Genomic DNA, 21,914 nt, shown 5'->3' with positions numbered 1-21,914 from the left:
TTACAGTGCTATATAATCACAACTATATGACATTTTGGAAAAGGTAATACTATAGAGACAGACAGCAAAAAATATCAGTGGTTGCCAGGAGTTTGGGGGGAGGGAGGAATAAGTGGAGCACAGAGTATTTTTAAGGTGGTCAGACTATTCTGTTTAATACTGTACTGCAATGGTGTATACCTGACACTATGTATTCGCCAAAACGCATAGCACTGCTCAAACAACAGTGAACCCTATTATAAACTATAGGCTTTAGTAAAAATAATGCATCAATATTGGCTGGTCACTTATAAGAAATGTATCACACTAATGGAAGACGTTAACAATAGGAAAAATTGCGTGCGGCAGTGGAATGAGAGTGGGTATATTTTCAGTGCCATTTTTCTGTAAACCTAAAGTTTCTCTAAAAACAAAATCTATTAAAAGAGAAATTCAAGTTGAGTAAAATGTTTAACACAAAAGTGTAAATCACTAGTTGTGAGATATTGGCAGATGTTTTGGAATAAGCAATCCCCCCTACGTCGCTTCATTCACATAAAATAGAGGCAAGCATTCCTCCTATCTATCAATAATGTGGCCTCCCTGAGTACCAGAGAGGGATTTTACTTCATTCTTTCTTTTTTTTCTTTTTTTTTTTAATTTTTTTTTTTATTTTATTATTTATTTATTATGTTTATTTTTGGCTGTGTTGGGTCTTCGTTTCTGTATGAGGGCTTTCTCCAGTTGCGGCGAGTGGGGGCCACTCTTCATCGCGGTGCGCGGGCCTCTCACTATCGCGGCCTCTCTTGTTGCGGAGCAGAGGCTCCAGACGCTCAGGCTCAGTAGTTGTGGCTCACGGGCCCAGTTGCTCCGCGGCATGTGGGATCTTCCCAGACCAGGGCTCGAACCCGTGTCCCCTGCATTGGCAGGCAGATTCTCAACCACTGCGCCACCAGGGAAGCCCTTCATTCTTTCTTAGTCAGATTCATTCTTTTTTTCTGATTCTGCCCCAGATTCATTGATGGGAAAATATTAGCATCGAATCATAAATCCTTACACATTTGACCACACTTTCTGCACATAAAAGTTACTATCACTTTCATTCTGAACTCAAAAGCCAGATAAAAACACTTGCTATCACACCAAGCTTACCAATCCTTGGTGCCCTCATCAGTGTCAGTGTTCTGTCCCACCACCCTTCATTCTCCACTACAGTGTTTACTCTAGGCACCTCCTCTAGCTCTGACTTTATGGTTATTGCTCTGTTTACTACTTGCCACTTTCCAACACGACTTAGAGCTATAGAGGGCAATTGTTGAAAGATACAAATACAATATAAGTATTTTTTTTATCACAGATTCAAATAGTACACAAAGGTTATTTATGAAAAGGATTAACAAGATTACCCCACTTTACACACATTAGGAAATTGAACATTTTAATCTAGCTCAAAAGTTTTAAAACCCATATTCTTTCAAGCCAACCTTCCGTACATCTTCCTCTGGATTCTTAAATTAACTAACTGGAGTCTATTCTTGAAAATGCTCTCTTAGGAGAACTAGTAAGGGGTCTAAATGTTTAAAATATTAGAATTCTCAGATACTAGTCACATGGCTTACATTGCTACTTGAATTAAAAAGGAAATTAGTGCATTAAAATTATTCAACTGTTATAAACAGTTTAAAAGTTATAAGAAATCTGTCAATACCATATCTAACAGCCCTCATTTAATTATTATTATCTAGCCGCTCCAATGCTAGATATAACTTCATTAATTTTAGCACTTTATTAATGATTCAAACACTTATGGAAGAAATAATAAAAGACTGTCAATACTCCAATGAAAAATAGCTTATCTTTGTTTCTATAACAGAAATATTGATTGAGAAATTACTCAAAGCAAATATTTCAGAACCCGACTCTGATTTCCAGTGAAAAACATGTTTATTGAATAAGCACCAGGTGCAAGCCACTATGAGGCATAAAAGGATAAGGAAGATATGGTTAGGCATAATGCCACGTGAATTGAATTTTGAAAAGTAGAAATGGGAAGAAGTTCATTCTAAAGGAGAAAAAAGCATTAAGTTGACTAAGTAATTTGGTATTTTTTTAGCAGAGCTGAGTGTCCACTTTGATCAGTGTATGTGACCAATATATTTTGACCAGACTAGTGAAAGGGAAAAACTTGAAAAATAGGATGAGAAAAAAAACAACAACAAAAAAAACCACAACATGAATGTCAAGTTAAGGATTTCTTTAGACAATGGGAATCATTGAAGGTTTTGAGAGCCTGATTAGGACTGCCATTTTGAAGATTATTCAGAAGCAGATATGCAGGATAGGTTAAAAGGGGAAGGAACTTAGTGAAGTAAATATATTATTGAAATAGTCTAGGAAGGAAGGAATTTTTGTGTAGTGATAGCAGTTCTTATAAGAACCAACTCTAGAATAACTGCACCCTACATCACTAGAGCAAGCAACTAGAAGAGATCAAAAGTAATAAAGGACAATATCCCTGGCAAACAATATTTTAACCAACAAGAGGGGATGATGGAGTACCCATTGTCAAACTGAATTTGTTTAAAAACTGGTGGTTAAAATGTCTTATAAAAACTCTTATAAAGATTTCTGCTTCCAATAAAGGCAAACTAAGAAATTCAGATGAACCCCCCCACAGAGAACAACTAGAAAATGCTGGAAAAATAATCTACTTGAAGACATCAGAGAGCTAATGGTGCAGTAAAAAATATTACAGGATCAAGATCCAGTACAAGAAAGAAACAAAAAGGGGCTATTTTTCCTTTAGGGATATCTGCCATTTCTGGAAGAGATAGCTCAGAGGCAGAGAAGCTGGACAGAGCTTCCCTTATACTTAGGGACCCAGGACATGGGTCAGCAAAATTTTGCAAATAATAAATAATTTTGGCTTTGAGGGTCATATAATCTCTAACAACTATTCAGTTCTGCCATTTTAGCACAAAAGTAGCCTTAGGCAATAGATAAATGAATGGGCATTACTGTATTCCAATAAAACTTTATTTACAAAAACCAAGTGGTAGGTTAGATTTGGCCTGTAGGTCATTGCTCACCTAATCTCTGGACTAGGAGGTAAAAATTGGAATCCATAGCTCTCTTAGGAAGGGAAGCCCTGGCAAGTGCCCTTGACTTTGGGTTGGGATTCTGCTAGGTGAGCCAGATGTAGAGGGGCTCTCCCAAGGGCTCAAACTCTTGTTCTAAATCAACTGAAGCCCTGAGTTGACTAGGGTGATTAGTGCCCCTAGCCCTACCAGAAGCAAATTTAAATCCTATCTGGAGTGATATAACATTATCTAGAGCCTCAAATATTTTCATATAAAATATTCAGCTCTCAATAAAAATATGATCAGGTATTTGAGGAAAAAAGACTTTATTTTAAAAATGAAGTGAAACAACAGACAGTAGAAACAATCCAACTGGGGATACAGATAATGGGCTTTAAAATATTTATGCTTAATAAGCTCAAGAAATTAATGACAAAATTGATAATGTTGACAGAAAACTGAAAATTCTAAGGAAGAACCAAATCGAAATTTTAGAACTGAAAAACACAACACCTGATATTGAGAATGCAATGGTTGGATTTCACAGATAACTAGATATAGCAAAAAGGAGAAATAGTAAATTAGAAGATATATCAGAAGAGAATATTCAGAATGAAGAAAAGAGGAACAAAAGAGTAAAGAACATAAGACACATAGTGGATAAAAGAGAAGAAACACATAACTGGAGGTACAGATGTGGGGGAAAAAAAGAGAGAAAGCAGGACAAAAATGATATGCAAAAGAATATGGCTGAGAATTTTCTGAAACTCATGAAAGACATCAATTCACAGATTTAAAGAGCCCTATCAAACCTAAGCAGGGAAAATATAAACAAAAGCACTCCTAGGTGCATCACAGTAAATTTAACTAAAAAACAAAGATGGGGTCACAACAAAATACTAGTCAACTTAATTCACCAGCATATTAAAAGCATTATACGTCATGACTAAGTGGGATTTGTTCCTGGAAGGCAAGAACGGTTCAACATACAAAAATCAATGTAATACACTATATTAACAGAACAAAGGAAAAATCCCATGTGACCATATGAACCAATGCAGAAAAATCATTTGACAAAATTCAACACCCTTTCATGATAAAAACCTTCAACAAAATATGAATAGAAGGAAACTGCCTCAACATAATAAAGGCCAAAAAGTAAATATTTCTTTTATTGTTTTATACAGTGTTTTTTGTATCGCAGCTTTTTGTTCACTGTTCCTTCTTACTTCTCTATCCTCCTTTCTGAATTTAATATTTCTTCCTGAAATTTACCCTCTGGGAGTTCTTTTATTAAGGTCTATTGATTTGAAACTCTTTCCAAATTTTGTTTTTATGAAAAATGTCTTTGCTTTGGTCTTGTGAATAATTTATATGATTCTATGATGACAGCTATTTTGTTTCAGTCTTTGGAAGATATTCTACTGTCTTCTGTGTTTTGTTATTGTTTATGAGAATTCTGCTGGTCTAATTGCTTCTTTGAAGTTATTCTACCTTTTATTCTCTACCTCTTTTAAAAAATCTTTCTTTTAAATTTAAGATTCTGAGTTTTTCTACAATGTGTCCAGGTAGAATTTCTTTTTCATTTTTCTGGTTTCAGTTTAATTGAATTTCATGACTCTCTAAATTCATGTTTTTCTCTGTCCTTAAAAATTCACCAATCCTGTTAAATAAATATGATCTCTTTAAATATTTCCTATTCTCCCTTTTCTCAAATCTCTCCTTTTGAAAACTCCAATTAAAATTTGTATTAGACTGTCTCATTATATCCTCCGTGTTTCTAAACCTTCTTATCTGGGTGACTTCTTCTTGACTATCTTCATGAATTCTTTTTTGTACCTAATATGCTACTTATTTGCTCCATTTAATTTTAAAATTTAAATTTTAAATTTAATTATATTTTTCACTTCGAAAAATTCTATTTTTCTCCCAAAGTTCCTTGTTTTTTTTTAGTGTAAACTTTTAATTGAATGATACATACATATAGAAAAGTGTGTAAATTATAAGGGTACAACTTGATGTATTTTCATAAGGTGAAAACATCTGTGTAAACATCACCCAGATCAATATGTAAATGGAACATGGCCAGAACCCCAGAAGTTCCTTTGTGCCTCTTCTAGTCACCATCTGTTACATAACTTCTGCATAGTTTTAAATTTTATATAAATTTAATTACATAGTAATTTCTATATTATAATATACATCTGATAACTTCATTATCTGACACATTTAGGGCCTAACTCTGTTATTTGTTGGTTTGCGGACTTTATTTTTTCCTTCTGTTTTAAAATTTTAGATTTTGAGCTGATGTTCACAAGGACAAATCCATGGGACTTCCGTGAGGACTCAGTTCAAAATGCTTCCCTCCAGGGAAGATATGTTTTGTTTTGTCCAGGATTCCAAGGAGCTGCTAACCCAGAACTCCTAAAGTCAACTTCTAGCCTTAGGATTTTTTGGCTCGCAAATGTAGCATAAATTCAAACCTCATTCCACATGAAGGTAGCGTTATGGTTGCAAATTCTCAAGGGGACATTTTTTATCCCCCTCAGCTGAGTCCTTGAAAACTAAATTTCCTTTTACTAGAGGGTATATTTTCCTCCATTTCTTCCTTTCATTGAATATGTGATCTTTTGGAGATCCTGGCTTTATGTAAAGGTCTTACTTAGTTCCAACCCTCTACTTTATATGGACCAAGGCCTTGCCATCTGTCCTTCATTTGACAATTAATGTTAAAGGGGATCATTTAGCACAACCGCATGATCTAATTCAGCATCACTAATAATGTTACAAACCATTATCATAAACTTCCAAATGCGATGAATGAGAAACACACATTACTCATGTAGCATTTTCGCCAAAATTGTTTACCGTAAATCTAATCATCAGAAAGAATCAGACATCCAGATTTTGGCACATTCTATAAGACATTAACAAATAATGATGCTATAAAGATTCAGAAATTCTCAGAAAAAAAACAACATTTTTTTTTTCTTTTGAGAAGTTGAATCAGGAGTCTTACATGTCTTTTCTTGAGTGAAGCAAATACCAGAATCATTAATGATATAGTTTTAAAGCTGACTTTGGAGGCTCCAATTTAATTTTTTTTTTTTTAAGCTCAAGTATCTGACATCTGTTTTACAGTAGTTTGGGCCTCAATTAGATGGAACAAAAGAAATGGAAACGAAGTACCCAAGACAAATGTGAAAGAATCAAAGAAGACAGAACCTGCAAGATTTGACAACTGATTCATTTATGAGATAGTATGGAAAGTAGAACAGTCCCCCAAAGATGACTACATCATAATCCTTGGGACTTCTGAATATATTTGATTACATGGCAAAGAGGAACTGAGATTGCTAATCAGCCAACCTTAAAATAAGGAGAATATCACATTATCTGGATGGGCACAATGTGATTACAGGGAGTTCTTAAAAGGGAAAGAGGGAAGCAGACAAGAACCAAAGAGGTGGCAATGTGAGAGGGATTAGGGTCGGCATTGCTGGCTTTGAAGAGAGAATGGGGCCACGAGTCAAGGAATGTGTTAAACTCCAGAAGCTGGAAAGAGCAAGGAAACAGATCCTCTCTTAGAGCCTCCAGAAAGAAAACACAGTCCTGTCAACACCTTTTGAATTCAGTAAGACCCATTTTGGACTTCTGATCTCTAGAATTGTAAGGTAACAAATTGTGTTGTTATAAACTAATACAAATGGGGATGTAGGGGAAAGAAAGAGCCAGAAAGGATTCCTGGAATGAAGGTGCAATGCACAGAATTGGAGAAGCCTAATGAGGAAGCAGGTTTGGGAAAGAGGAGGAGTTTAATTTTGAGCACAAAACTGAGACAGGAGGAACTCTAGTGAGTGGTTCAGTCAAGCTTTGGAGCCTACGAGGCCTGGTTCTTACAAGCTATTCCAACTTGGTCAAGATAGTAAACCTCTCTGTGCCTCAATCTTTTCACCTGAAATAGGAATAATAATAGCACCTACTTCATAGACGATTATACAGAGGAATAAATGGGATAATTTATGCAAGGCTCTTGTACTTGGTTTATGCTCAAATGTTGGTTGATGATAATGATGATGATGATATAGAAAACACACTTTCTGTGTATTGTTTTTAGTCATCACAGGCCACTACACAACTTTAACTGCTTGGTTTATGACCAGATAGTGTAGGAATAAAAAATGTAAATTAAACTACCTTGCTTCCTTGTTTAGAAGGGATGCCAGCTGTACTATTTCTCTTTCAATGATTATTCTCCAGATTTGTGCATATATATATATATATATATATATATATATATATATATATACACATATATATATATATATATATACACATATATATATATGGATGAAACTGCATTCATTGTTCAAGTTGACATTTTGTTCCTCTTCTAAGACCTTGGATTTGCCCTTACAAAACCTACACGGCTGGCCTAAACCCCGATGAGATTGCTATGCTCCAGGAACACTGGGGTTGGGAAATAACTGTGTCCAATCCTGTAGCCTGCAGAGCAGGCTTTCTGCCTCAGAAGGGCAGAAAGAAGACAGTGACAGGAGAGATTAGCAAGAGGTCCAAGAGATGGGGGAAAATGGAACTGCCTAAGTAGGGTTTATTATCACTTTACCTGTCCCATTAAAAGCACCACACCCTTCTAGGATGAATTATGCTTTAAAGATCACTTCTTTTCTTCTTGGAAATCGTTCTCCCTTCCTGGGGCTAAGGCCAGGTATTTGCACATCTCTGGAGGTTAGTATTTCCTACTTGCTCATTAAACACAAAGTTTAATAAGACAGAGTGCCTGCTCTAAAAGAGCTCAAAGTCTGGTGAGTGACCAGCACCCAAACAAGGGTATAAAAAATTTGTTTCAAGAAGGGTAAAACCAAGCGCTTCACATCAAGTGTGGAGACTCATGGAACACAGGTGGCAGCATAACAAAGGGAAATGCTCCGGAGGGAAGTGTAAACAAAAGTGCCTCTGGTAGAAAGGAGGTCTGTTTTCCAACTCTGATGCTCCATTGCCTTGTGGTCTATTAAATTTTACTCCATTTTCCTAAAGGATTGACATATAAGCGACAATCAATTAAAACCCGAGGTCGTGAAAGAATGCTGTTTTTCAACTCTAGGCCGAGAATTCTTACTGACAGATGCCTGTGCTATTTCCAGTTTTTGGTTATTATGAATAAAACTGCTGTGAACATTCATTTACAAGTCTCTTTTTAGATGAATGTTTATATTTATCTCAAGTAAACACCTAGAGTGGAATTTCCGGGTCACAGGGTAGGTGTATGTGTAATTCAAACTTCTATTATAAGGGAATCAATAGAGATCGTGAAGCAAGACTGTGTTTAAGTAAAAACGGGTTGGCTAAAATGGAAAGTTTTTGTGTGTGTGTGTGTGATCGCACCGAATTCGTCAGGGACAGCAGTTTTATTTAAACATTGAAGAAATCTTTTATCCCAATTTCAGTCCTCAAACTGGAATCTCCTCTAAATCAAGGAGACCATCGTAACTGACATGATGTTAAGAGTGCTATTCATTTGTAAACGGTTTGCTCTACTGGATCCACACGCTGCCATTTTGCACCATCACTAACAGCATATTCTACCCCTCGTTTTAACTGAGTCCTCTGCATTTCTACATAGAATGACTCTGGTTGGTTGGGAAAGCTGGCATAAAGAGAAGCTCAAAGTACTGGCAAAATCACTGGGATGTACCCCGTAAGTCCTCTGCTGACTCCATCAAAACACTTTTTTTAAAACCAGATCAAAATAGTCGTATCTTTCATTATAAAGGAGAAACCTCTTCATTAATCACCTTGGAAATACTCTAGGATTTTATCCATTCTGTTTTTATTTCCAAGTCATTTGCTTGCAACCTAAGGGGTCTGTAATGCATGATTCTTCTTCCTGTTAACTGAATTAGATGCCTCATTTAAAACTCTTGATAGCAATGCCAAGTTAGCTGGACTAGAAACAGATGCTGCTAATCTAAATATTAACCAGCCAGAGACATGAAGGCACATATGACTTAGAACAAGGACCCAGGGTGCCATCAAAACTGAGATGTCAAGGCCTCTGCAGAGTAACCTTTCAACAAGGTCTTATTTGTATATGTTTCAGTTAAGGTTTTAATATCTCTGATTAGAAGGGAGAAAATAAAAAAGATTTAACTTGCCAGCCCAAGCTTTCAGCAATATAAAAAACTGAAATCTGATTTGCCTGTTGGAAAAGTAGAAAGAAGACTTGATTCAAATAAGTATTTTAGAAATTCAAAGTACAGACACAGTGCTATGAGCTGAAATGCACAGACATGCCCTTGTAGTTACAGCACCTGCCATCAGAAAATCTCAGTGCCCTTCAGGGGAAGGCCCTGAGAAAAAGCTTTACGATGACTGAAGAGAACCTGTAAGACAGACCTAGAAGGCAGAAGTGTCCCCGACCTAGTAAGATTTTCTCTTGCGTATTTAAAGAAAACTTTAAAAAGTCAAGTCAGCATATTCTTACTGAGAATTCAGAGAGTCTGAAATTTCAAATACATTTTTATATTAACATTAGGCACTTGGTAGACATAAATCTTTTATAAAAAAATTTATTTCTCTGTTAATACAAATTCCAACATCAACAAACAATAATAGTCCAGTGGAAAAATACTTAGCCATTAACATTGAAAACTTTTTTTATTTAATAAATAGAACTTTGGCATTCAAAATTCTAGCTGTAAACCCTATTAAAAAGCAAAAACAAAAAAAACAACCCCTTTACAAAAAAAGAGGCAAGGATGATAGATCAGAAGGCGTAAGCCAACCAGTGGCTTCACATTCTTTTTACAATAACTGTATTTCAATTAAGTCATGACCGTTGTATTTACACATGAGGTATTCTGGGTGGTTCAAAAACTGAACCTAGTTTACAAAAACCACCAGTCATAGTGACTGATTATACACTCTGCTGTGCTTTTAACGTAACCACCTAGCACCTTACTACTTCTTGTCATCACACCAATGTGATGCTGAATTTTATGTTTACATATTTAAATAACTATTTATACATATATGTACACATATACACACAAATGACTATACTCCAAAGGAGTTTCCTGCTCACTAAACAGGGAAAAGGCTGGGCTCCAAAGACAGATATCTGATACCTCCCCTCATGTTTACTAAGGTATCTACCTAGTAACGAAAAACTGCTCCTAGCTTTTAAAAAAAGGAAAAAAAAATCCTAATCAAGTCTATTTACAGAAGAACAAGGTGCAATAATCATCAACATTCTTACAGCTCATGTAAAATAGAAATGAATGCTTACTGCAGGCAAAAAGGCACAAAAGGTTCTCTGTATGCAGCTGTAGTAGTGTTGTTAATGACTTATTGATTTGAAACTACATTCTTTATATACTCAATACTTCTTTTAAATAAGAAAAAATCCAAATATCCAAAACCTTTCCCTCTTCATGATTAAATGTAGAACATTATCATGCAGCAATTTCCACCATGACATTTTGGGGTAAAGCTAGAAATTTTATGTTTTGTGAACACTGGAAAAAAAACTGTCAAAAATGGAAACAAAATGAATTAACTTTGGCTCTGAGAGCTCTAGCTACTGGCAGTTTCAAATGACACAGTCTGAGTGAGCATGGTTATGAGAATTGCTTATTTCTGTAATTACATATCTACAGTGATAGAAAGCTGCATAAGAGAATGCCAATAATCCAAACTGAAGATGTGCCTGAGCTGAACTGTGTGATGTAAAAATATAGTCCAAGTTCTCAGCTACTGTATCATTCAATAAACTATTAGTGATACTGAAAGAACATTTTCCCAATAAAGCAGTTCCTTTAAAAATGCCCTCTAAGAGAATCCTATTAATAAGTCTTGAACTATGACAGAATTAATTTATAAACTCATTAGTGAGTCAGAAATGTACAATATCCATTTTAGCAACACTTTCCGGCTCTTGAGATTGTCTCTAACAGGCTACTGGAAGAAGTCTAATTCAGTTTAATAAATTGTCATGACCAAAAAACAAATTTCACTAAAATAAAATACTGTTAACATTAAATACTGAATCCTATTTCAAATACAAAAAGTGGTCACACTTATTATTATTTTTTTTTAATTCAGGCATGGCTTACCTAGTCAATACTTAAGCAAAATTTCAAATAGATTTACTTTAAAACTTAGGTTAATTTTCACCTCAGACATACAATCACTGTAATAACTTCCAAGAATATCCTAGTTCAAACTAGGACAAGATGCTATAGTGTTTCTATTTGCCCATCATACCTAGCCTAACAGTAAAATCTTTGTTTTTAATGAGATACTGATATTCTTACTATTCTAATACAAAAGGTTGTCTTGGGAAAGGGGAATTTTCTGAAAAATAAAAATCAAAATTAAATACTGACAAATTAGACTACTACTAGTTTTATTTCCCTCCAAATTCCCTCCAAGTCTGTCTACTTATTATCTAGGCCCCTTTACAAAACACAGACTCCAAGAGATTACATTCTATACTTCAAGGTTATACTTACACTATCACATCTTAAATCCCCTTTTTATGTGGAGTATACATTTTGCGAACTGAAATACACCAGCAGTAATTAGTTAGTTTTCTACTAGGTTAAATTTGTTTTAACCTCAAGATATGTGAACTAAGTCAAATTCTGCAAGTTTTAGAAAGCTAACTTATTTTTTAAAAATATAAATTACTTAATCCCAACTAAGCCAGAAAACAAAGTATCTACAGTGATCAAAACAAACGATCAAAAGTTTGTTTAACCATAAAACCCCCAAACATATAAATTTAAGAACCTAGTGACCCAAATCAGTGATTATTTGCCCATTATCACTATCATTTTAGGGTACCTTTACTTTCAAAATTATGGAGGCTGGGGGTGTGGGGGAGGGGATTCTATTCAAAGAGGTTGTAAAAGTGTTGTGTGCTACACTTGTGGCTTATCTATTTCAGATGCTATTACCTACTTTACTGTAAAGGGCCATTTTTACAGATCTTAATTTTTATAAGGCAGAATTCTTTGCATCAGATTTTTGGTACAAATTTACTACTCCCTGATTGTCTTCAAACCACCAACATTCAAAAACAAAAGAACACACGAGAAAGCCAAATTCTTACTAGTGACTAAGTCCTTCCTTATTAGGTTAGGGACCTTGGGATGCAGAATCACTACAATGCACTGATTTCTTAGTGCCCAGATCCTAAAGACTTAAAAGGGCAGGGAGGACTCAGGCACTGAACGGAAGGAAAGTCTGACGTCCTTACAATGTATTATAACTGATTGTTGAAATATAACTATAAAATAACTATTGAGAGCTGTATATAAGCCAATTTCTGAACTGAATGTCTTCCTGGGTAGTTTCCTTGAAGGCCTTATCCCAAATATGTTTTCACTGCTGAAAACATTTAGGAACGTATTTTTCTAGGAGCAGCCTTTGTACCAGTATATAAGCCCGGCAAGAAAACAGACATGTGATCTGCTCCTGCCTCAAACAATATTCTCCTGCTTGATTAACATCCCTCATTCCTTCTACCTGTTATTTAGTCTTGACCTAAATGAGACCTGGGGTTGCATCAAGAGATAAATCAAAACAACTTGTAAAGGACAATGATTGCCATAACTAAGTACACTAAAAAGAACGTACATTTAAATGCTCTGAAGGCAATGAAATATATAGTCCTTCCAAAATACCAATTAAAACAGGGAAATACTCATTTGGAAGTTTAAATGATTATATGTCTACAAAAAAGTCAGTTGCATTTCATAGTGATAGCCTGTACCCCAGAAGAAGAACTAACCTGGCCAAATTTGTATTCTATGAAGAACCCTGTTTTTAATGTACTTTACCTAACAAAAGGAATTGCAATATCACCTGGGTTTAGATTTTGTTTTATGCTAGTGATAATTCAGATATAAAGAATACAGGTTGATTTTTTTCTTAAAGTAGTTTCAACTTTAAAACAGATACAAAACTGTTAAAATGTAAACATTTGAGATTTGGATAAATAAGCTATTGTTCCAGAGTCACTTTGTTAATCTTTCTTTTACAATAATGATCTGAGGCCTTAGGTTTGCATTAATTATATATGGCTTTGTTTACATTGATATATATATATATATAGATAGATAGATATATATAGATAGATATAATATATAAACAAAAACTTGTAAATAGTAAGGGACATGTTAAAATTAGTTCAGATTATGTTAAATTGCCTTGTAATACATACATTACAATGCTAACAGGAAAACCATCACATCAATATTTCACATCTCTTAGGCAATTCACAAGCACTCGGGAAAACAGCTGACCTATCTACAGTACTAAAATCAACCCAACCCTACAACCTCACCATCTCAGCACAGGGATTGTTCAAACACAGATGGTTTCGCCTGCTGTACTACTTTTTGAACACTTGCCTGCTGTGGGAACTCTTGTTCAGCCAGCCCTTGAAAACCCCAAGTACAACACAAGCTTCTCCATGAAAAAAAAAGCAGCACAAGAATACAGCGTGTGCCTTTCTTAGAAGCTTTGCTTTGATCCTAGAAATCTTTATAATTTTGTGAACACACACACACACACACACACACACACACACACACAAACTACAGGATTAAAAGAAATCCTATCCCTTTATCTGAAGGGCACTCTTCACAGCTTGGTCCTACAATCAGTAGTTTGAGAATACAGAAATTTTTTTCTTATACATTTTATCATATTTTTCAAATGGTAATTTAATTTTTTTGCCTGATTAGATAAGCCCCTTCGATACTTCCTCACATCCCAATTCCTCCCCAACAGAACAAATCCACAGAAAAAAAAACCTATGTGCAAGTCGTATGTCACTTGCAAGTTTCTATCATGGCTCCTGAAAAGAAATGTGAAGAACCTAGCACAGCAGCATGTAACAATGGGTCGTTATTGCTGTGGGACCAACACTGGTCACTGGGTTACACAGTTGTCTCCCATGTCCTGAGCATAGCGGTCTGATATCGTGGTCCGTAATTCATCTATGTCCCTCCGTAACTGGCATACATCTGACAGTTTTTTAGTGAGTGTTTCTGGGCTGTGGTCATTCTCAGTCTCTTCAGCTGAACAGTTCATTGCTGTGGAAATAAAACATGGAAAAAATCTCACATTTTTTGGGAACAAAGTCATTTTAGGATTTTCAACTTATTATCATTGTAAATATAATGCTGTATACTGACTACAAGTCAGGCTCAGGTTCAAATTATGCATCACTCAATAGTAAATGCATCTTATCTACTTGGTCCTTTTAAAATTTTGCTAACTAAAATGCATTAAATTCATACAGTGATACACACAAATTCAACAGGTTTAATGGATGACAATATTCCAAAAGTAAAAAGGAACATGCTCTAACAGCTCTCTTCAAACTCAGAGACAAAAATCTGAAAATCACTGTGTGGTGAGGGGCATTATCTTATATTTTTACAGATTGCAAAGTATTAACAATTGAGTGTGTGTGTGTGTGTGTGTGTGTGTGTGTGTGTGTGTGTGTGTGTGTGTGTGTTGGGACCTTATGATTCTAAACAACTGAATCAGGCTGATAGCTAGTTGCCCAATGGCTGAATCACTGAGGGTAAGGCCCTGAGTTAGCTAGCTTTTAATTAATTGGAGGCATAGGAGTCAGGTAACTTGTTATTTTAACAAACATTAATTGAACTGTTTTACTGTTCATGATTCATGATCTGGGCACTATGCTGAGTGCTGAGGTCAGCAAAATAATGCATAAAGTGGCTTATTCTTAATGATTTACATACAGTTTCATAAACAAGTAAATTCAGTCAGGTACCACAGGTGACCTACCACTACACAAAGGCTACATTAGCACAAAGAAGAGAAAAAAAAGGCCTGACTGGAGAGGGGACAGGTTCACTGAATGGGACAAGGAAGCAGAATGAACAAAGGTATACAGAAGCAGAAAACAAAACAGTCTGACAGAAATTGAGAAACATCAAGAAAACCAGCTCTAAAATGGCAGAGCACAAATTATGAGAGGGGAGGTCCAAGAAACAAGGCTGGAGAGGCAGGTGGGAGCCACCTTTATCTCTATTCTCAGGGAGGGTATTAGGAAATCAGAATCACAGGTTAGACAGATGGCTCTGGCAGCAATGTAAAGAGGGACTGGGGTGGGACGGGCACCAGGCTTGGCAGAGAAACCAGTCCAGACGAAGGACTACGATAGCTTGAATTAAGGCAACAGTGCAGTGGAGATGTGGCAGCAGGAATAAACGTCACAAGTAGGAAGGGACTCATAGACATGAAGAAGTTCGATTATCAATCAGCTTGGAAAGGGGCCAGGGACTGGACACGGGGCACAGATGGGGGAACGAATAGGGTGGAGGATAAAATCTGGGTTGGGGTGATAGGTGGATAGTGGTTCTACTCATTGAGAGGAGGAACAGGTTTGGGGTAGGGAGGAAAGAAAAGTAGGTTCTGTTTCAAATACATTGAGTCTGCGATACCTATGAAACTGCTGGTTCTAATGTGCAGGTGAGTACAATCAGGAGCCCAAAAGGGACATTCTAGGCAGGGTGAGAGATGAATGTCTGTATGGGTCAAAGGTGTAGAGAAAACAGCAAACAAGTGGTTATGTACAAGATTACTCAGAGAAAGTAAACAGAAACAAAAGACCAACAAGAAAAGTTTCCTGGGCGACCGCCAGTATTTAAGTGGTGGAGAATTTCACAGATTGAGGCTGAGCAGTCATGAAGGTAGAAGCAGAACCTAGAGAATGATGTCATGGAAACCATGGTAGCCCAGACTTAAGAAGGGAGGGGTGAACAGTATCAACAGATAACTGATGGAGTGATGAGATAAGGGTTCAAAACACCTCCATTGTTTTTGAGAAATCAGCTGGCTGGTCAAATTTGCACAATGCCAGCCTATAAGGTAAGGGTTCCGGGGTTAGACTTTGAAGACTGGAAGGGCTGTACACTGTGCGGGGGAGGTGCTGAGTCTCCCTTCTGTTCACATTAGGAGCATGCTCTTATCCTGGTACTGAAAAAGTAATAAATGCTACACAGGACAGTGCAGATGTAGAAGGTTACAAAGTAGCTGAAGGGGTGACCAGCTCTAAAATGGTGGAGAAAACCAGTCTTTTGTGTGTGAGCTTTTATTTCTTGCTCCAAGAGATCACTGCTAACTAAACACCCCATGTTCGCCTGGCAAACCTCTCCTCCTTTAAGATTCAAGCCAAACACCAGCTACTCCATGGAGCCTTCACAGCCCTTCCCAAGTAGATTTAGTTGGTTTATTCCCCTGTGCTCCCACTGCCCTCTGATCACATTTCAATTACAGTACTTACCACAATGCTGTAATAGTTTTGGTTAATTTGTGAGCAAGGGCTGTATTCAACTTATCTGCATTATCAGCACTTTAGTGCTTGGACCATAGAAGGCATTTGATAAACGTTTACTGAGTGAGTGAATATACTTAAACATTAAAGTGTTTTTTAAAAAGAAACAACCCAATCAAAAAATGGGCAGAAGACCTAAACAGACAATTCTCCAAAGAAGACATACAGATGGACAACAGGCACAGGAAAAGATGCTCAACGTCGCTAATTACCAGAGAAATGCAAATCAAAACTACAGTGAAGTACCACCACACCAGTCAGAATGGCCATCATCAAAAAATCTACAAACAATAAATGCTGGAGAGGGTGTGGAGAAAAGGGAACCCTCTTGCACTGTTGGTGGGAATGTAAATTGGTACAGCCACTATGGAGAAACAGTATGGAGGTTCCTCAAAAAACCAAAAATAGAGCTGCCATAAAAAGAATGAAATAATGCCACTTGCGGCAACATGGATGGACCTAGAGATTATCATAATATGCGAAGTAAGTCAGAACGAGAAAGACAAATACCATATGATATCTCTTATATGTGGAATCCAAAATACGACACAAATGAACCTATCTATGAAACAGAAACAGACTCACAGACATAGAAGACAGACCTTTCATTACCAGAGAGGAAAGGGGAAGGCGGATAAACTAGGAGTCTGGGATTAGCAGATACAAACTACTATATATAAAATAAACAGCAAGGTCTTCCAGCAATGTCTTATAATAAGCTATAATGAAAAAGAATAAATATTTTATATGTATAACTGAATTGCTTTTCTGTACACCAGAAACTAAAACACTGTAAATCAACTATACTTCAATTTTTTTAAAAAGTGTTTTTTACATACCCGCACTCATATATGTGTTCTCACATTTATGAAGTGGAGGGGAAAATTCTGCTGACATCTCTGAGTACAGTCACATGTTTCATTTAACAAGTGAGATACTTCGATCAGGAGTATTATTTGGTTTGCCAAAATAACTACTATGAGGCAAGACAGTAGAATCTTTTTGATGAAACTGGAAACAAAACTAGTCTCCATTCAGTCACATATTAACCACATTATTAGGGAACTACTCAATACAAACGTGTTGGTACATAAACACTACGGTCTTACTCCCCTCATATCTCCTTACTGAAGTCCATTTCCTCCATATTTAAAAGAGACCAACATGTCAATATTATAATAATTTAGAGCCATGTAAGTTGAGTGTTCCAGCAAAATTAGCACAGACAGGAAGAGACACTAGGATATTCTTGTGGCGGTTCTCACCATTATGTGTTCAGGAAGGCAGAACTGAGGCAGAATGGGTGGGTGTCACATTGGAAGGGACAAAGCCAGCAGGTGTGCATCACAAGGGCAACAGATCTATGGGCCATGAAAACTGGCTCATGTGACAGCATTGGCACTTACATTAAACAGCTGCCATAGAACATACATAAGAAAGCTTATGAGTACCTTCTTTCAAATATTTTGCCAGTGGACTGATGGCTGGGTCAGTAATTTAATACAACTGCCACATGAAAGCAAAGAGAATCATTACTTTTAGAAGAGTAATCAGGAAATCACAGCTAACTACCATTCCAGTCACATAGTAACAGAATCAGCAGAGGAAACATCCCCTAGCAGGTGGATTTATGGGCATTCTTCCGAGTGGCAGTCAATATCAGCTATGACCCTGCTCATTTCTACAAGCATAATGAGGCAAGTTCTAGCAATGAAGCAGGAACAGGTATTCAGACCCACAGACTGATTCAGAAATATACAAATCTAAGTAGGAAAGGAGATAAAAACAAATAGGGAAAAGGCAGTCAGAAGTTCCCGATTCATGGAGACACGTTTCTAATTGTTAAGCAATACAGTAAGAACAAGTCATTAGCCACTTACATCTGATTCCCAGTAATAATGAAAGATTAGGCTCTTTGCCCTGAGCACGCTGATTAAGAATACTACACAATGCTTTCAAGTCAAACAAACAATAGGACATTTCCTTGAACAGCTGATCAATCACACTCAAATCAAACAGTGGCCTTTTGGAAAGAACGGTCTGCGGCCTGGATTGGTCTGCTTCCTGGCCCTGATCCAATAAAGAGCAGGTCTCTTCTGTTTGTCTTTGGTTCTGCAGTGGATAAAGAAAGCAAAAATCTGGTTGTTAGACAGAGGAAAGGTACTCAAAAGCCATAAAGGTTAACACTCCCCCATCCGATTGTATAAAGAAAACAGCGGAATCATATTCCATGCACATTAACCAAATTTAACTGCATACATACAGCAGGAAAAATAAAAAGGGAGAGAAAAAGAATTTAAGTAGTGGAAAGGGTGCCATCTGATGGCCTAGAGTAAACCTGAGAGAGGAAACATGAATTCAAACAGTCTCAGTTTCTAGGGCGTCTCTCACGGTCTCACATAAAAAGTACCTCGGTTGTGTATATATTTTGCTATGAGATGTATCCCAAGAACAAAAAGAACTGCAAAGAAAATTTAAACCTCATCCTACAGTTGTACTGTTAGTAGCAATAGTGATTTAGTTACTCTGAAACTGTTTTTTTGTACATTGGGAAAAAAGTATATATGTTACTATGTTAATGTTGACAGGAACCAAACTTTTCAGTGTAAGAGAAAAAGAAATAAAAATATAAAATCAAAGGAAAAAAAAAAAACCCCAAACAACTCTGAATTGTTAAATTTGAATTGGGAGTATCAGTACAAACTCATGATTTATTATGCTCAGAAAAAGCTACACTCACCTCTTCCCCAAATTATCACCATTTACTCCTCATCCTGAAAACTGCTAATTAAAGGTAAGTTTAACTAGCTTTCCAGTTGGAACTGTATTTCAGAAAAGCCAAATAGCCTGGGTTGATGAGGAAAATACAATTTTTTATAGACGAATGCCAGCTAATAAATGTAAAGGGAATGATATAATTAGAAAAAATTACTGTTGTTTTAATCATCTAATGAATCAGACAATGATCACTGGTGTATGCTAAAACCATCAAGGGAAAGGGTGCTGGCAAACTGCACATTCACACACTTGCCTAAGTATCAACAACCCCATTAACTGCTGACTGCAGAGGCTAAAATGCTACAATGGAAAGAATCAGTCTGTCACCACCTTAACCCAGTGAGATGGGTATTTGTGACACTTACAGTGGGATAAACAAACACGTATAATTTGATGATGTGAACAATACCTACAAAGTATTCGTGCCAAAAAATGTTTGCACTGAATCTAATATCTTTAGCTTTAACTTCTAGCTTACAAGAAATACAGGGGGTAGAGAACAAGATAAATGACACCATGCGGAAGCAATCACACAAATCTAGGTGTGACAAGTTTACAAGTTTGTAAGACAAAATGCCCAGTTTCTTCAGGGAGAAGAAAGAAACTTTAGCTTTATAAGACAAAACACAACACATGGTCCTTGTTTGAATGCTGGTTTCAACAGCCACTATAAAAAACACTTGGGGAGCAAGAGGGAGGGGATATGGGGACATATGTATACGTACAGCTGATTTACTTTGTTATACAGCAGAAACTAACACACCATTGTAAAGCAATTATACTCCAATAAAGATGTTAAAAAAAAAAACATTTGGGGAAGAAGGGGGGAAATTTTCATAAGACTAGGTATTATCAAACGTCAAGGAAAATTATTGTTCTTATTGGGTGTGACAATGGTGAAATGGTTATATAGGAAACTGTCCCTAAGTTTTGGAGATGCATTCCTAAGTATTTAGAGGAAAATGTCATGACGACGACTCAGAAACTAAAATAAGCATTTTTTTGTATAACATGTCCTTAAATGCAAGCCAAGTATTTCATCTCATAATTAAATGAAGAAAGTATGACCAGTGCCAGTGATGAAGTGTCTACATTGCACCTTCCTTCCTTAAGGATTTTCAAGGGTAATTTTGTTTATATTTTATATTCAACTTATGCATCATTTGATGACTTTAGGATCTAATCTCTATATACCATTTGACTTTGCTATAGTTAAGTTTGTGAAATTGTCTCTAAGACATTAGAAAACTAAAAGTTTGTCTTTTAGATTATAATTTTAGTAAGAAACCTAATGGATTTAATTAACTGGCACATCAAAATCAAGCCTTCAATTAAAAAATGATTTATGAATACGTACAAAATAGGCATTTGCTTTAACTGAAATAGGTACTGAATCATCCTTGAAAGCTATCTGAATTTCTTTTACTCACATCAAGCAATGTTCTTAATCTCTGAAGGTTTCTTTCTTTCTTTTCCAGCTCTTCCATCATCTTCTGAGTAGTCAGTTTTTCTTTAGAAAGTTTCCCTTGCATAGACTAGAATAAAGAGAATTGCAAGCAAAGCATGTTAATGCTTAAAGCAAAATGCAATCAGGTAGGTAACCAGGAATACTGGCTCTGAATACTTTAGATGTTCTGACCTCCCCAACCCCTTGGAAGATGATGCCTTCACTTTTTAATCAATCCATATTACTTCTAGAGTGGATAATTCCTAAGCAGGAGAGGAGGGAGGAAGGAGAAATATCATCTTTACCAAGAAAGTTTTTAATCTGGGTAAAACATGTTAAATCTAAAGTTGCTGTTTAACAACTATATTACAAACAGTTCTTATTTTATTGATTTTTGTTTATATATTGGGAGTGTATTAACAAATCTATACTGTAAAAAAACCCTTTTTCTTATGATTAATAAGGTACAAGATAATAAGATCATAAGACTGTCCCTGTTTTCTATCATTTGAAACAGCTAAACACCCTCTCTCAGTGTATAGTATTCCAAGCTGTGAATATGATGTTCAATTCAGGGCAAAGGTCTATAATGGGACTTAGATAAACTAATCTCTCAACTCCATTACAAAATTATAAATTATTCAGACATACTATTGTGAGATAATCTTGAGTATACCAAAGTAGAATATAGGATATTTTAAGAGTGCTTGGGTCATTTCAGCTTATAAATCTGATTTTCAGCTACACACCAAAGAAGAACTTGCCATAAACCTTGTACTTATCAGTGATTTTTTTTTTTCTATCAACTTTTCCCCTTTTAAACCACAAGATCAATAAACATGACTAAAGAAGAAATTTCATTATTTTTTGCTTCAGGTCTATATTTAGTCTCAACTCTGAAAATACCTGAGAATGCTGATGACCTAAATAGCACACAATCTACTGTGAAGGTTTTTTTTTCTTCCCTCACATTATCTCTGGATGGAATAAGAGAGGATAGCTGTCACCATGGGTTGAGATAAGACTCTAAATATAAAACAGTTTTCTCAGTAACAGTATTCAACCTTGTTGCTTTTTAATTTCATTTGTCTGCTAAACTCTGTAAAAATACTATATTTAATTACTCAAAAGTTGGATACAGATGAATCAAGCTCTATAACAAGTACATTTTCTTCCAGGGAAAACTTGTTTTATATTCCACAAAGATGAATTCCATAGTACAAAGTCA

The 21,914-nt window shown here is 36.1% G+C and overlaps 1 protein-coding gene across 6 annotated transcripts in view; it reads right to left on the bottom strand.

Annotated features, from left to right (window-relative positions):
* Positions 1-9,633: 9,633 nt before the first annotated feature.
* CEP85L (centrosomal protein 85 like) overlaps positions 9,634-21,914 on the bottom strand; it is a 210,954-nt gene continuing 198,673 nt past the window's right edge. For all 6 annotated transcript variants that reach the window (XM_007190766.2, XM_057527706.1, XM_057527707.1 and 3 more), the window contains 3 exons: positions 20,670-20,774; positions 18,342-18,573; positions 9,634-14,185 (listed from right to left, as the gene is read on the bottom strand). In XM_007190766.2, coding sequence (XP_007190828.1) covers positions 14,022-14,185; positions 18,342-18,573; positions 20,670-20,774 — 501 coding nt within the window. In that variant the 3' untranslated portion in view covers positions 9,634-14,021. The remainder of the gene's footprint in view (positions 14,186-18,341; positions 18,574-20,669; positions 20,775-21,914) is intronic.

The sequence above is a fragment of the Balaenoptera acutorostrata genome, chromosome 14 (assembly GCF_949987535.1).
Source record: "Balaenoptera acutorostrata chromosome 14, mBalAcu1.1, whole genome shotgun sequence".
Taxonomy (NCBI): domain Eukaryota; kingdom Metazoa; phylum Chordata; class Mammalia; order Artiodactyla; family Balaenopteridae; genus Balaenoptera; species Balaenoptera acutorostrata.
Note: the sequence above shows the minus strand (reverse complement) of the source record. Positions and strands in the feature narration are given on the sequence as shown.